General features: G+C 43.8%; 1 protein-coding gene across 4 annotated transcripts in view; it reads left to right on the forward strand.

Moving 5' to 3' along the window:
* The first annotated feature begins 51 nt into the window (after positions 1-51).
* The window catches only part of EIF2D (eukaryotic translation initiation factor 2D), a 35,990-nt gene continuing 18,750 nt past the window's right edge, over positions 52-17,291 (forward strand). For 2 of the 4 annotated variants that reach the window (XM_054024912.1, XM_054024916.1), the window contains exons 1-6: positions 52-268; positions 2,981-3,171; positions 3,988-4,071; positions 8,755-8,845; positions 11,053-11,160; positions 14,151-14,440. In XM_054024912.1, coding sequence (XP_053880887.1) covers positions 213-268; positions 2,981-3,171; positions 3,988-4,071; positions 8,755-8,845; positions 11,053-11,160; positions 14,151-14,440 — 820 coding nt within the window. In that variant the 5' untranslated portion in view covers positions 52-212. The remainder of the gene's footprint in view (positions 269-2,980; positions 3,172-3,987; positions 4,072-8,754; positions 8,846-11,052; positions 11,161-14,150; positions 14,441-17,291) is intronic. The other 2 variants (XM_054024914.1, XM_054024913.1) reach the window with 2 other exon arrangements.

Genomic DNA, 17,291 nt, shown 5'->3' on the forward strand with positions numbered 1-17,291 from the left:
CTACGTGTTGCCACACGGGCTCTTTTTGCTGCAGGACTGCAACATGGCTGCTCCCATGCAATGAAGCAGGAGCGCTGCAATCCTGGGGCTTAACTCATGCTTTCGCCTTTCTAGCATCCTACCTGCACGGCTGGTCCAGCGCCTCTTGGCCTGCCAGGGTTTTGGGGGCAGAGCCGAAGGAGGGGCGTGAAGCCTCCCCTTTGGAGTGGATCATGTTTTCCAAGTCCTTCAGGGTGAAATCCAACACTGCCATCAAAGGGTCTGATAGGTGAGTGAGTTATGTTAATTTCACTCCAGGCCCACGGTGAGATTTTTAGGGTAGCTAGCATGTTTTACCTCCTCCTGCTCTGTCTGGTTAAGGCAGGCACACAGTCACAAGCTTTTACAAGCTTGAACAGGAGCGATTTCTAAGAGGCATGAGTCAGATTTTACATCTTGCTGAAGAGCAGACAGCAATGTCCTGCATCACAAGAGGGGGAGGCTTTTTTTATTATTAATTCTTAAATGCCATTCCTGAGAATCGGCAATGTATCTCCTTCCAAATAAGTGAAGCTAGGCTGTGAATTCTTTTTCTGTAGCCTTGGTATAAAAGCATTGCCAGATGGAATGCACCCAAGGACAGGTTACAAAGTAGCTTTGAAACAGATGGGCTTTAAATAATGTGGCAGTCTGAGTCATGTTGTGAGGCAAATTTTGAAGGCTTTCTTTCTTTCTTTTCTTTCAGCAGGAAAACCTCCCTTACCATATTTCTGCTAGCTTGTGGAAGTCTATTTGTAATATTTTGTGTAATGCTGCAGTGAACATATTAACACTTAAAATATTTGAAACACAAGATGGGTGAGGTAATATATTTTATTGGACCAACTTCTGTTGGTAAGAGACAAGCTTTTGAGTTTACACAGAACTCTACAGAAGTTGGTCCAATAAAAGATATTACCTTGTCCCTATACTAGTCTGGGACCGCATACTTTAAATATTTGTAATAATACAAACCAAGTCCACTAAGGGCCCTGCAGCACAAAGCTAGCATTCACTAACTTCAGTCAGTACTAGTGTTTAACTGAAGATGCCTTTGCAGCAAAATAAAATGTAAAACATGTTTTTACATCAATAACTTATCAGGTGGGAGGCAAGGGGATGACATCGAGTACTACCCAGGCCTTGTCTCTGCTAGGATTTTACATTGAGGTAACTGTCTTGAGTTAAAACAACAAGGAGTCCTTGTGGCACCTTAGAGACTAACAAATTTATTTGGGCATAAACTTTTGTGGGCTAGAACCCATTTCATCAGATGCATGGAGTGGAAAATACAGTAGGCAGGTATAAATATACAGCACATGAAAAGATGGGAGTTGCCTTAGACACCATCATAGGATATAACCACATCAGCCACACCATCAGGGGCTTGTTCACTTGCACATCTACCAATGTGATATATACCATCGTGTGCCAGCAATGCCCCTCTGCCATGTACATTGGCCAAACCGGACAGCCTCTATGCAAAAGAATAAATGGACAGAAATCTGACATCAAGAATTGTAACATTCAAAAACCAGTAGGAGAGCACTTCAGTCTCCCTGGATGCTCAATAACAGATTTAAGTGGCCATTCTTCAACAAAAAAAACTTCAAAAACAGACTTCAAGGAGAAACGGCAGAACTGCAATTAATTTGCGAACTTGACACCATCAAATTAGGCCTGAATAAAGACAGGGAGTGGCTGGGTCACTACAAAAAAGAATTTTCCCTCTGTTGATACTCGCACCTTCTTGTCAACTGTTGGGAATGGGCCACATCCACCCTAATTGAATTGGCCTCGTTAGCACCGATCCCGCACTTGGTAAGGCAACTCCCATCTTATGTGCTGTATATTTATACCTGCCTACTGTATTTTCCACTCCATGCATCTGATGAAATGGGTTCTAGCCCACAAAAGCTTATGCCCAAATAAATGTGTTAGTCTCTAAGGTGCTACAAGGATTCCTCCTTGTTTTTGCTGATACAGGCTAACACAGCTACCCCTCTGAAACCTGTCTTGAGTTAGCTATCTTGCAGTAAACACATACCTTTTTAGCAGTGAAGACATAGCCTAAGTTAACCAATGGCCTTTATCCGAAAGAAGGCTTGGGGTCCCAGTTCACTATTGCTGTTTACATTCGTGTTGTCACTTACACCCATGCAAAATGAGTGTAGAATTCTACCAGTCTGATTTGCTCATGTTTTACACCCACTTTGTGCTGGGCTGAATGACCCCACAAAGTTTCACGACAACAGCGAATCAGGCCCTCCATCTTCAGATAGATGCATTTTTACTAGCAGCTTTGCTGATGTAGAATTGTATGTTGTTTGTGACTGTTGATGAAGGGCTTCAGCCTGCAAAACAGATGGAACGTGGTGTGAACGAGGATTAGGCAAAATGTGAACGGAACTGGGGGGCGAGCAGAGGGATCCTGCAGTCATAGAGCAGTGCTGCTGCGTGTCTGCCATCTTGCTGCTGCTGCCTAGTGCCATGAATGAGACATAAGAAATGAACTGATAGCTAACTGCCTCGAACACAGTGGTTCTCAACCTTTCCAGACTACTGTAATCCTTTCAGGAGTCTGATTTGTCTTGAGTGACCATTAGTTTCACCTCACTTAAAAACTACTTGCTTACAAAATCAGACATGAACATACAAAAGTGTCACAGCAGAGTTACTGAAAATTCCTTACGTTCTCATTTTGTCTGTATGCAATTTTAGTTTGTAGGGACTTCGCTAGTGCTTTTTATGTAGCCTGTTGTCAACTAGGCAAATATCTAGATGAGTTGATGTACCCCCTGAAAGACCTCTGTGTAGTTGAGAACCACTGCATAGCTAGGATCCCACCTGAGCCCATGTCTCCTTAGGCATGACTAGTCGCTGCCTGTACCCTGTCCTTTAAAAAATTTAAATTAAAAAAAAAAAAACCTTACTTTTGCTCAGCACAGATTTGTCTTTACAGGAGGAAACTGCGAACTGATGTTGCAGCAGCTTTTCCCGCCCTCAGCAGTGAACAGCTGTCAGAACTTGTTCCAAACAGAGAAGAACTCAATGTAGTCAAACTGTATGCTCACAAAGGGGATGCGGTCACAGTCTATGCCAACAACAGGAACCCGGTCCTTTTTGAACTGGAGAAAACCTTATATCCAACAGGTATGAGTCATGAAATAGAATATCTTTCCCAACCCCTCCTGCCTCTCGGACATAAAACTCTCCCACAAGTTCTGTGCATGCCCATCTATTCAAGGTACTTGTACACGCCATTACTGTAGTATCTGAGCACCTCACATTCTTTAATGTATTTATCCTTACAATACCCTTGTGATGTAGGGCAGTATTATCCCCTATCGTACAGATAGGAAACTGAGGCACAGAGAGGTGACTTGCCCAGGATCACACAGGAAGTCTGGGGTGGAACAGGGACTTAAACCCAGGTCTCCCAGATCCTGGGCTTTTGCCCTAACTGCTGGACCATCCTTCCTTTCTGGCCCATTTACTGTGAGACACAACTGCCATGAGTATGAAGTTCAACCTTCTTTATGTGGAATTCTGTGCGTGAAAGACTGAATTGCCCTGGTACAATATGCTGTTCCATCATTTTTCTCTGCCCGCTCAGTGACTCTCCCATGTTATCATAACAATTCAGGTCAAAGCATCCTTGATTTAAAGAAGACAGTGTCAACACAGCCATAGATCATCTATCCATCCTTTATTAAAATCCATTGGAAGCTTGAAACTGAAACATTAGCATTTTAGTTTGTTCGTTGTGAGTATCTACTGGCTTGTTATTTTGATGCTGTTGGGCGGTGCAGCCTGATTTGTTGACCATCCATGTGAGAGAAATATCTGGCTAGTTACAGTCAAGGATGTGCTGCTGTAATTGTATTACAGGGGCTTGAAGATGGCGAGAAGCAACAGCTAGAGACATCTGTAATGCCATGTTTTTAAAATCGGTTTTCTTTTGGACAGTTTATACTCTGTGGTCCTATCCAGATCTTCTTCCAGCATTCTCAACATGGCCCCCTGTGCTGCAGAGACTAGCAGGAGGAGCAGGTAAGAGAATCAAAACTCATTACTTTGCGATACATGTGTCAGTTGCCTTGGGAAATTCATTCTTCTGGATCTGTACTTTTTTTAAGCTAATTTTTCTAGTGCAGGACAAGATTTTAAGATTTTTTTTTTTTAAGCAGAAATTCACTGTTCACAAGGATGCACTGAAAATGTGGGATGGTTGTTTTTTTGTCTCCTTAAAAAGGAAAACCAATTAGCCACAAATACAGTTTGGACCTATATATTATATTTAGTTCACAATCTGTTCAAATGCATTGACCCTTCCCATCAGATGGCGCTAGAGTTGGAATTTTACCTGTTGTTGCTCCTCATGCATTGGTTAGAAAGATATTGATTTAACAGCCATTAACTGGGACACTAGAAGTACTTGTTTCCTCATTCTGTAGCATTTGTTGTGATTAACTTTCACAGGGCAACTCAATTTAGCTGCTTTCATTTTGCTTTGCTTTAAGAGGCATCTCTATCCACATTCAGGATAATAAGATACCACTGTGTGTGCATGTAGTAGAGATGGGCCCCAGCTGCAGTCTCAGAGCTGATCCCCCACCCCCTACATTTTGGATTGTGTATGTCATGTGGGGGTTACGTTCAAATCCTTGGTGCTGAAATCTCATAACTGCTCATGAGAGCTGTGACACCTCAAACCTTACTCCTGGCTTGACCTCAAACCTAAACAGCAAGCCTAAACCTGATCAGAATCTGAACGCTGTCTTCTCAGCGTGTGTGGGGATGTGTGTCTAGAAGTGGGCTGCCTTTCTCCCACCACATAACCTGCCTCAGGTGGAAGTAGGGTTGTAGTGGCACTTGAGGCCCTCTGCTTTGGCTGCCTGCTGCTTTCTAGCTGAGGGGCCTGTGTGGAAAGCAGCCCCTGGTCCTGTGGCCTGGCACGGAGATAGACAGCTGAGGAGTGGGCCTAGCCACTGACCCGCAGTGACTTAGTTTACATGGAGAAGGTCCTGTTGGTAGGAGAGGGAGGCTGATTAAAGTGGGGTTCAGGTCACTGGTCTCCCTTGGCAACCAGATGGCCTCAACTGACCTCTGAGCCAGAGCCAAAGATGAGAGGGTGGCCCTGGAGACAGTAGTCATCATAGAGGGGAGGGGCAGAGAGATAATGATGTAGAAGCCTCTGGAAAGGGCGTGAGACTTTGCAGCAGGGAGCCAACTGTTGTGGTAAAGCCAAGGCAGGGCCACTCTGTATTATCTCTTCATTTGGCTCTAAGCATCCAGCCAGGTGTTTTTTGCCTTGATATGTTCTGACATGCTGCAGTGCTCAGACCGTTGTGTGGCTCCTTCCCTTGCCCAGGAATTTCACAAATCAATCCCAGTTTGGGAGCCAGGGTTGGATGCATATCGCAGTGTTAGATTTGATGAAAGCTGTTGTAGCAGCAAATGGGAGAAAAAAAGTGTTTGCTTCTGTGTGTGTATAAAAATCCATGATGCTGGGGAGCGAGGGGCCTGCAATAATCCAAAGTGTCTACTCAGATCAGACCACGCAGCTGTCGAGCCCTGCTCCTTGCCTCCATCCGTGGCCAATATCTGAGGCAGGCAACCCTTGTAACCTAGGAGGGGAATGTTACAATGGTGTATTTGGCAAAGAGAGGGTTAACACTGTGTCCCTGTGCAGAGGAAAGGTCACAGCTGACCTCAGTGCAGGCATTGTCAGGGTAGCAGGGCTGGCCCAGCTGGGGCTAATTAGGTAATCACCTCTGTACATTCAGAGGGCAGTACACTAAGGGGCTTGCACTGGCTTGTAGAAGAAGCTAGAACCTACTAGGAGGCTGAAAGGGAAAAAGGTTAGCTGGAAACACACTCCTTTATTCCTCCCTCTCCTTTTCCCATGCCCTTATTTTAAAAATATGGGCTCAGTTTAGCTGCCCAAAGCTTTCCTGCTTTGGCTAATTTAATTTAACAACCAGGCTGAATGAAGCCTTTTAACAGTAATGTACTGGATGGGCTCCTGGCAGAGTGTTGGAGCCCTGTTTTCTTGCAGCATTTGCAGCGTCGGTGTGCAGAATTAGAAGCTTTTGGTGGAGGGCTTTACCTTTGAATCCATGACGAGGGGCCAGCTCAGATGTATTAGGGGAAGGGAATTGTCTTCCATATGGAAAATACTCTGTACAGTGCACATGATTCAAAGTAGCTTTGGCTTTGTCAGCAGGATCGTTTTAGATAAGAGGCTGTGATCCAGATCCACAAAGGTATTTAGGCTCTTGACTTCCATTGATTTCAACAGAAGTTAGGAACTTAAATACCTTTTCTGGATCTGGGCCTATGGGCCTCTTCTGGATTCATAGACTTTAAGGTCAGAAGGGACCATTATGATCATCTAGTCTGACCTCCTGCACAATGCAGGCCAAAGAATCTCACCCACCCACTCCTGTAACAAACCCCTAACCTATGTCCGAGTTATTGAAGTCCTCAAATCGTGGTTTAAAGACCTCAAGGTGCAGAGAATCCTCCAGCAAGTGACCCGTACCCCATGCTGCAGAGGAAGGCGAAAAACCTCCAGGCCCTCTGCCAATCTCCCCTGGAGGAAAATTCCTTCCTGACCCCAAATATGGCGATCAGTTAAACCCTGAGCATGTGGGCAAGACTCACCAGCCAGCACCCAGGAAAGAATTATCTGTAATAACTCAGATCCCACCTCATCTAACATCCCATCACAGACCATTGGGCATATTTACCTGCTAATAATCAAAGATCAATTAATTGCCAGAATTAGGCTCTCCCATCATACCATCCCCTCCATAAAATTATCAAGCTTAGTCTTGAAGCCAGGGCCGGCTTTAAGCCAATTCGGCTGATTCCCCGGAATGGGGCCCCGTGCCTAAGAGAGCCCCACAATGTCCGGGGTTGCCAGCAGAGCAGGGAGGGGAAAAAAAAAAAAAAGCCGCGTTCTGCTTGTCCCCCCTCCCTCCAGTGCTTGCGCCGCCATACAGTTGATCAGCGCAAGCCTGGGAGGGAGGGGTGAGGAGAAGGAATGCAGCATGCTTGGAGAAGACACGGGACCAGGGCGGGGATTTGGGGAGGGATCCAATGGGGCAGGGAGAGGGCGGAGTTGGGGCAGAGGGGCGCGCGAGACAATTCGCGTCCCAGCATGGGGCCCCACACCTGCTAAAGCCAGCCCTGCTTGAAGCCAGATATGTCTTTTGCCCCCCCCTACTCCCCTTGGAAGGCTGTTCCAGAACTTCACTCCTCTGATGGTTAGAAACCTTTGTCTAATTTCAAGTCTAAACTTCCTAACGTCCAGTTTATATCCATTTGTTCTTGTGTCCACATTGGTACTAAGCTTAAATAATTCCTCTCCTTCCCTGATATTTATCCCTCTGATATATTTATAAAGAGCAATCATATCTCCCCCCCAGCCTTCTTTTGGTTAGGCTAAACAAGCCAAGCTCTTTGAGTCTCCTTTCATAAGACAGGTTTTCCATTCCTCGGATCATCCTAGTAGCCCTTCTCTGTACCTGTTCCAGTTTGAATTCTGTGTGTTGCTTATATTTTAATAGGATGGTAAGCTGGTTTTGTAGGTCCTCCCTCCCCATCCCTACTGTTTAGATTGTGTATAGAAGGGAGAAGTAGTGTAAGTAACCTAGGTAGTGGCTGCAGTTCTTGTTTTATGCTACTGGCTTCTGGCTTGCTTGTTTAGTTTAGGTTTTAGTTGATCCTGCCAATCAATTTTTAAAGCACCTCAATGAAAATTGTCTTGGCTATGAGCCTTAAAGCTAAGTGGCATGTGGCAGATTTTCTAACAGTCTCTGCCATTGCTTCGCGGAATTGTTTGGTGCATTCTAAGGGTTAGGGCAGGAGCCTCTAGAGGAGTGTGGTCTAGTGAGATAGAAAAGGAAGGTCTGAGAGTCAGGACTCCTGGCTTTTAATTCCGCTGATGTGCTTTGAGAACTTGGGCAAATCATTCACCTTGTAGTTCTCTGAAAATCCTATTTTCCTGTGTGTCACAAAAGGGAAGTGATGTTATTTGTAGAGAAATGAAAAATCAACCTGCTTAGTGCAAATACCACAGATATGTTAGGACTGTAATTTAAGGAAAATGCTTGATTTCCACCCTGCACTGAAATGTAACGAATCAGACTAGAAAATGTCCTTCTGAGACAAGAAAAATGGCTGGAAGGAAGCCATGGTCTTCTGCTAGAAAGGAGGTGGGACAGGACTAGTTTCCCTCTTGGTAGCAAACAAACTTACTGCCAAGTTTCTCAGTTGGTCCTTTACATAGAGTTCACCTCTTTCTCCTAACAGTCCCTTTGACCCTGACATTACCAGTTGCTGAGCAGACATGCAGCTGTTTCTTGTGTCCCTTGGGATCCCCCTGAATCAGGCCAGTTATCCCACCCAATTCCGGAAGGAAACTGGAAAGTATTCTTAACTCGATAGCAGGCACACAGGAGATTGTGTTTTACCTGGCATGTGCTCGGCTGTTACCAGGGTTGTATTTTTGCTGAATAACAGAAGGGCTGGGGGTAGGGTGACCAGAGAGCAAGTGTGAAAAACCGGGACGGGGGTGGGGGGTAATAAGAGCTTATATAAGAAAAAGACCCCAGAATCGGGACATCTGGTCACCCTAGCTGGGGGTAGAAGAGGTGGCTGGGTAGTCACTGACTTGCAACTGTAAAGCAGAGAGGATGCTAATGGCTCTTTACTTTTTTATCTCAGATCTAATGCTGCCAGGAGTTATGGTGCCATCTTGTGGTCTTCCTCAGGTACAGCAGGGCACTCTCTGTGCCATCACTCTGGTTGGAAACAGGTACAATTTATATATAGGTTTCAGAGGGGTAGCCGTGTTAGTCTGTATCAGCAAAAAGAATGAGGAGTACTTGTGGCACCTTAGAGACTAACAAATTTATTTGGGCATAAGCTTTTGTGGGCTAAAACCCACTTCATCGGATGCATGCATGGGGTTTAGCCCATGAAAGCTTATGCCCAAATAAATTTGTTAGTCTCTAAGATGCCACAAGTACTCCTCAATTTATCTATAGTTTCTCTTACAATGAGGGAAGAAAAGTTGCATTTTTATGTGAGGATTTTGAGAGGGATTAGGAGACACAAAATATGAAGGCGGACTCTGATGTTGGGAAATTCTGCAAAAAATATTTGCAATTTTGCTGTGGCATAATCATTAGTATCCTACAGATTTCGCTTTTGGTGGAAAATTTTGCAAATTGGATGGTTTTGAATCCTAAAATGCACCATGTTCAAATAAATATAAGATTTTTCTTCAATGTCAAGGGTTGTGTTTTGAAATAGGAGTATTTTTAACAAAACAATGAAATTCTGCTCAGTTTTTCTCTTAGAAATGGGCTAATTTGTCCTCTGAAGTATGGTGGGCAGGGACCACAGAATTTACCAGTGTGGTTGGGGTGGGTTTGTTTGATTGTTTTGTGAAAGCTTTTTTCCAAGTGTTGTTTTGAGTGCTCTTCACAACCCTGTAAATTAGTCTCCTCCTAAGGAGAAAGGCAGGTAAGTAGCTGGCTCACCCAGTACATAAGAATAGCCATTCTGGGTCAGACCAATTGTCTGTTTAACCTGGTATCCTGTCTTCTGATCAGGGTGGATTTAATTTAAATCAAATTGGTTTAAATCACTAGTCAGGAAGACTCTATTTAATCATGGATTTCTACATAAAAGTGCATTCTTGGTGGTGGTTATAACCTTAATACATATTCTTTACAACTCAGAGATAGATGTAGGTTTCATTTTTAGAAGGTACACACTATACATTTTTAAGTGATTTATTTTGAAAACTTTTCACACTAGTTTTATAGCTATATCAGAAAATGAATGATTGTTTGGTTATTTCATTTACCAAAGGTAATTGTAGCAGATATTTATGAAGTCATTGGGAGGTGAACTATCTCAAGTTCAACAGGTTAATCATTAATATTTGGAAGATTTTCTTGCCATGCTGTATTAGGGGTAGAACATCACCAGACAGACATTTACATTTTTTAGTTTTTATTTAACTAAAACAACAATGTTATGTATTCTGGATTTTTTTCTTCAACAGCAAACATCCTAATTTAACAAAACAAACATATGAATGTTTGAATTTAGTTAAATATTCAAGTTTTTTTAAATCATGTTTTTGATAAAATTGTTTTTAAACGAAAATAGTTAAATGAAATTAAAAAAAAACCCAACAACCATTTTTGCTGTTAACAAGCATGTTATCTCTGGAGACACAAATCCACAGTTTGAGAACTGCAAAACTAACCATCTCTGATGGTATCTTCTAGACTGAACACTGAGTCCCATTGGGTAGATAGAAAGATTAACCTAAATCTATACAGAAGCCCCTGGAACCCCATAAGAATGGGTCCCTAATCTGTGAACTATTGGAACTCATTTACAAAACTTTTCTTAAACATTATATGAATTATTGTCTCATACTATAGAATTAGAATTTATAATCCCTATTGCATGATGAGATATCTTTGAGCTATAATGTATCTTAATTAAAATTATCTTTAGCTAGGTTTTTTCCTCAAAAAGCATTTTATCAAAACAATCTGATTTTTTTAAAAATATTTTTAAAAAATCATTGATTTTTATCCACCCTGCTTCTGACAGTGGCTGGTACCAGATGCTTCAGAGGGAATGAATAGATCAGGGCAACTTTTCAGTGATACATCCCCTGTCGTCCAGTCCCACCTTCTGGCAGAAAGACAATTATGTTAAGAAAGGGTGGCTGTCCAGTGACAATTCATGTGGGGTTGTATTGGGAGAAGACCTTGCATACTAGAGGGGACTGGGTGAAAATAGAAGATATCCTGATGACTTGAAATTGCAGACTGTCAAGAATAGATTCAGTGTAAAACTGTCATCGAATAGTAATTAGCCTCCATTATCAAGGACATTGAGAAAGAAAGCGAATGTGCTATGGTGGCTTAGGAATCATGTGTTCCAGGTAGCATGAAAATTTAGCCATTTCCCATTCTGATACTGTTTTCTCAGAGCCCCGGTAGCAGTAGGAGTCGCTACCATGTCCACTGCAGAGATGCTGGCCGCCAGAATGAAGGGGAAGGGCTTCACCGTGCTGCATGCTTACACAGACCACTTATGGTGAGTTTGCAGACAAGAGTACAGTGTGTCTCAGAAAATGAGATGAGTGAGTGCTGGGTCTGAAAGACTGCCTGGAACCTGTTGTTGTAATTGGCCCTACAAATTTACCCTAATGGTGAGCTCAGCTGTGAGAGAGTTCATGGAATGCCACAATAACCTATAACCACACATGTTGACAGGAAAAGGTGCAAAAGCAAGGCAGGCAGGCTGAATTAGTCCAGACAAAAGGGCTACTGCTATAAATCAGGACAGTGTTCAGGTCATGCCTGGTAGACAAGAAAAGCTAAAACCAAAAAAATCAATGAGCCAAAATTGGGGTGTCAGAAACTAAGCATAATTGTTGAATGTCATGAGGGGATGGGCTATTCCACCCCCCACTCCTTTTTTGGGTCTTTAAAGAGAGAGATGTGGCATAGAATAAATTGGCTACCGGAGCAAGCTTTGCCATCTTGGTTGCCACCCTCACCATCTCCTGGGACCTCAGACCACCTGATTTGTAATCATGAGAGATGTTCTAACCAGACTGGCTCAGAGAGGGAGCCAGGTGACCACTGCCACCTCCACTGGCTCCAGCTAATTCCTGAATACCACTTGAGATGCAGAACTTGGCCATTCTCCATCCCCTTGCAAAATGTGTCCTTTTCCTTCCCTACTGTATTTCTTCTCTTTTCTATCCCACTCCTTTTTTCCTTCTGTCTAATAAGAGTCTGGCTTAGTCAGCCAAGACTGCATATTTTGCAACACTGCTGTAAGCTTATGACCCAAAAGAGACAGCTAAAAGCAATGCCTTAAATAGCCCAATGCTGGTACAGGTTTGCTAGGATTTGGAGTAGCTGGTAAGACCAGGTGCTGGACCTGTGTTTTTCCAGTAATGAGGCTGCAAGTGAGAGTCAACACCAGAGACAGAAGCTGCATTTTCTATCTGTGCTGTTGTTTTCTCTGCCCGTGTATGTGTGTGTGTTGTTTTGTCTGCTAGGAAGAAGAGTTGGCTTTAATAGCAGCAACTAGGGTGACCAGACAGCAAATGTGAAAAATTGGGACAGGGGGTGGGGGGTAATAGGAGCCTATATAAGAAAAGACCCCAAAATTGGGACTGTCCCTATAAAATCAGGACATCTCGTCACCCTAGCTGCAACAACCCATCTCAACTAACTTCTCATTTCCCCAAAGGGACAGTTGCTACCATCTTGAATAGCATTTAAGAGACTATCAAACAGAGGGGATTTCCCCCCCTTAAAAGCTCTCTCCAGGGAAAGGGAACAAGGGATGTTGTTAAAATGAAAGCCTTATTTAATACTTTAACTAGTTTTCCTTATTTTCTGTATCTTGAGTAAAAGAATTCTTAATGGTGTTTGTGTCGTGGTATTAATCAATCTGAGGTTTCCATATACCAAATCCTGAACCTCATTTAACAGTGCTTAATGTTAGTGACTGGGTCATGTTAACATCTTTGACTCTTTGGGCCCATTTGTCCCATCTAAGTCAGTATAAGAGACCAAAGGTTTAGATCCCAGCAGAGGCAGTGTAGATACATAGTTCGATACTGTTTAAGGGCGTATTTTGGATGACCCCTTAACAATAGACGTCTGGTCTACTCCAGGTGCTGTGGGAATTTTAACATCTACTTCTAGCAGGAGTTAGGGGTTTGCCCTGATGTCCTTTTATGTGCATGTGCACATGAACACAGGATATTGGAAGTAAATCTCTAGTGAAACTTCTTTGAGCTTAATGGAGTTGCATCATGAACAATTTGGCCCATTGTTACTCTGCCTTAATTTAGTACTTTTTTGCTCTGCGCTGATTTTCATTTAAAGAAAAGGTGTATCCAAATCTTGACTCCCATTTTCCCTGGACAACACTCTCTGCAGGGACTTTCAGTAACCACCTCCCCAGCCTGTTCTCTTATAAAACGTGTGTACTGCGGAAGGAGATTGCTATAGCTTTCACTCTGACTGGTGTCCACAGAGAGGTACTTTGGGTGTGTTCCCTTATTAGAACCCTGCAAGAGCCTGTCTGTGTCCCACTAGCTTGTTTTCAGAGCTCCACGGCCTGAGGTCAGCTGGGGTCAAAATGTAATGCCATTGGATGGCTGTTTGGCCTACGTGAAATGAATTGGACATGGGTGTGTCTCAATCCAGTCCCTGACGTTCAAGTACTCCTATCACAAAACGGCCATCCCGCCTGGCACTAGCCACCCTCCTTGTTCCAAGTTACAGGTGGGAGGCCCAGACCTGAATGAGCCGTGGAGACTCCACTGCCCTCTCGGCTCTGGTAGGACAAAGCCACCGATTAGAGTTAAGGCATGGTGTGGGAGAAGTTTGCACTGCTGCTGATTGTGTTGTTCCTGTTGTGTGGATAAACAGAGGACTTGAGCCTCCAGGACTAACAGTCTGGTGCTTATCATGGGCACCAGTTTCACCACAAGGGGTTTTAAAAATCAAAACAGAGTATTTGGGGACAGCAAAAGCATGATGTGCTGTAGGCTTGGCAGTGACAAGTTACCTCTCAGTGGACGTGGGATCCTGACTGGCCTGCTTTTGGGCTGGCTCGTAGCTGCAAAACACCAAAAACCCCATCAGCTGAAAAACCCGCCTTATAGTGAGAGGCCTTATGGAAAAGAAGGATAAGAAGTGGCTTGATGAGTCTAGAAGTACCTATGTGGGAAGGAGATTTCTGAAAATAGAGGACTCTATGCCTTTTCTGCTAAATGAATGAGTCCCAATGGCCAAATTCAGACTAGAAATAAGGTGCAAACTTCTCACAGCAAGGGTAATTAACCATGGGAACAACTTACTTACCTAGGAATGTGGTGGGTCCTTCATCACTGGATGGACCTGAATTTTTCGAGCTCCGTGATTTTGTGACAGTCAGCTGGGACTGGCCAGGCTTTTCAGCACAGGATGCTTCATAGCTATATGGGGAACCATCCTGTATCAAGAGAGTAAAGAACCATCAATAAAGCTGCTTTATGCTTTTTGTTATTTTTAAAGGGGATTTGGAGACAAGTCTTACCCACCCACAATAGCTCCCTTGGTAGCAGAGCCTGCGGAGTTGGAAAGCACTGATGACGATGACAAAGATGAGGAGGGACGGGAGCCTGACAGAGACCTCTGCATTGCCCCGTCGCTACAAATGGACATTGGCAATTTGAGCCTGCAGGAGGGAGATAGCTGTGCAAGGCTGATGGAGGAGGAGGAACCCAGTGAGACTGGAGCTGCAGAAATGGCTGAAGATATCGCCGAGGTTCAGCCGGAAACGGAAGATGGCAGAACTCCACAAGGTACTACAGCATGAAAATGAAACCAAGTTATGTGTCTGTGGATCTATGTAGCTGTCACTTGTGTATTAGATTTCCATGTGTTCCCGTTACTTGACTAGCCATAGCAAGCCTTACTTCAGCTTGTACTGAGAGCGGCTGCCCAGTTCTTGAACAGTGGAGGGACACGGAGCCTGCAGTCCTTTGCAAAACCCCGTAGTGACTGCTGTGAGCCAGGGCATTCATGCAGAAATCATTGCATGCATAATGTGGCTCCTTGGGTACCATGCTGACCTATAAACACCTCCCTTTCCTCACTGAGTAGTCCATGAATACTGCGTGCAGATGTGGTCGCCCCATCTCCAAAAAGATACATTAGAACTGGAAAAGGTTCAGAAAAGGGTAACAAAAATTATTAGGGATATGGAATGGCTTCTGTATGAGGAGAGATTAATAAAACTGGGACTTTTCAGTCTTGGAAAAGAGACGACTAAGGGAGGAGATGATAGAGATCTATAAAATCATGACCGGTGTGGAGAAAGTAAATAAGGAAGTGTTATTTACTCTCATAACACAAGAAGTAGGGGTCACCAAAGGAAATTAACAGGCAGCAGGTTTAAAACAAAGAAAAGGAAGTATTTTTTCACACAACGCACAGTCAACTGTGGAACTCTTTGCTAGAGGATGTTGTGAAGGCCAAGCCTATAACAGGGTTCAAAAAAAGAATTAGATAAATTCATGGAGAATAGGTCCATCAGTGGCTATTAGCTGGGATGGTGTCCCTAGCCTGTTTTTTCCAGAAGCTGGGAATGGGTGAGGGGATGGATTGCTTGATTATTACCTGTTCTGTTCATTGTCTCTGAATCCCCTGTCGGAAGATGGACACTGGGCTAGATGGACCTTTGGTCTGAACATAAGAACAGCCATACTGGGCAATCTCTTGGCAGTCCCAGGGATTTGCCTGTTAGTTGATGGGCAGGCAGCAATTCAGTAGCACCTCATGCCTTAGCTGCTGAGCACATGTCTTGGTGGGCTGAATTCTCCTTGACTTCAGTGAGGTGAAGGTTCTCAGCATGCTGTGTGGTCTGGGCTCTATGGAACTGTTTTGCCTGAAGCTGCTGGAGCTGACAACGTGACGGTCTTTCAATATAGTACCAAAACTTCCCTCTTTTGGTTCCGCTTGTGTTATGAGATGTGTTTACGTGATTAAGGCATTGAATTGAGAGGAGATGTGGATTCTAGTCCTGGATCTGCCACTCACCTACTATGTGACTGTGGGCAATTCACTTCTCCTTGCATCTCCATTTCCCCATCTGTATAATGGGGATAAAGATACTTATCTTTGTAAAGTGCTTTGAGAGATTTATGGATTAAGCTAAATGTAATTGTTGTGGGAGCAACGCCGAAGGCTCCATGCTCAAAGGATACCCTGGGTGATAGTGTGCTTAAGAAAGCACCCTCTGGCATGCTGCAGAAAACTTAGTGTTCAAGTACCATAGTTCATGACATGGTATAGATAATATAGCCAATTCAGTGAGGTTTTTTGGCATGACGAGCTTCACAAATGTTGCCAAAGTGGGTGTGATAAAAAGAGAATCATAGACTATCAGGGTTGGAAGGGACCTCAGGAGGTCATCTAGTCCAACCCTTGCTCAAAGCAGGACCAATCCCCAACTAAATCATCCCAGCCAGGGCTTTGTCAAGCCTGACCTTAAAAACCTCTAAGGAAGGCGATTCCACTACCTCCCTAGGTAACCCATTCCAGTGCTTAAAAAGAGAGAGACACCTACCTCTTGGGTAGATAAGGTGAGCCCAAGATGGGACTACAGTGGGAGCTAATAATAATTTTGCAGCCAAGCTGGTCTCTAATGTAGGCGATTCCAGTATCCCGTTGGGAAGGAAAAACTTCTCTGACTGTACACTTTTTTTTTTTTTAAACTGAGAATTTCAGCCCAAAGGCCCATATTTGTAAAAGCTGCTTCCCCTGAGCAAAAGTTGCCTGGTGTGAGGCTTTTCTGGAGCACTTCTTACAATGTGTCCCTCTCTGGGCTCAAAACATAAATTCCTTGTTAGTCGGGAGTGCCATTTTTGGAATTTCTAAACTAGAAGCAGCACTCTGAAAAAATGATCTAGGTACGTAAACTCCACACCGACAGTGCACTGCAAACAAACCACTTGGGAAAGTGCTTTTCAAAGGATTGCAGGCTCCGTGTGCCCAAGTTCACAGAGGGAAAACAACCCACCTGAGTGACGTCTGAGAAGTGGTTCTCTGTTTAACAGGCTGTAGTAGGGCTAGGCAATAAGCATAGTGAAAAAGTCAGAATTTGGCCTATGGTATGTTAAAGGGAATTGTATTTAAAACAGATTTATGTAATTACTCAGTTCACTTCATAACAACTCTTAGACCTTTGATCTTCCTACTTTAATCTAGATAAAACCCTGGAGAGGGGGAGACTAGGAGATGAACACTATTATCCTTATTTTACAGATGGGGAAACCTTGGGCACAAGAGAGGTTAAGTGACTATCCCAAGGCCACAGAGGAGAGCTGGTATCAGCACTAGGATTAGAATGTACAAGATCCTGGCTCCCAGTCTCTGTTTAGATGTGGTGAACGTAGTGCGTAAATCAAAATGATTTAACGTTGTAAGGTGCAAACTCAGAGGAATCAATACAAAAATAAAGGTCCAGATGAATGAGAAATCATTCTTGTGAATATCAGAGGGGTAGCCGTGTTAGTCTGAATCTGTAAAAAGCAACAGAGGGTCCTGTGGCACCTTTGAGACTAACAGAAGTATTGGGAGCATAAGCTTTCGTGGGTAAGAACCTCACTTCTTCAGATGCAAGTTCTTGTGAGTGCGCTCTCCCTTTCTGCA

This window comes from Malaclemys terrapin, chromosome 4 (genome assembly GCF_027887155.1).
Source record: "Malaclemys terrapin pileata isolate rMalTer1 chromosome 4, rMalTer1.hap1, whole genome shotgun sequence".
Classification (NCBI taxonomy): Eukaryota; Metazoa; Chordata; order Testudines; family Emydidae; genus Malaclemys; species Malaclemys terrapin.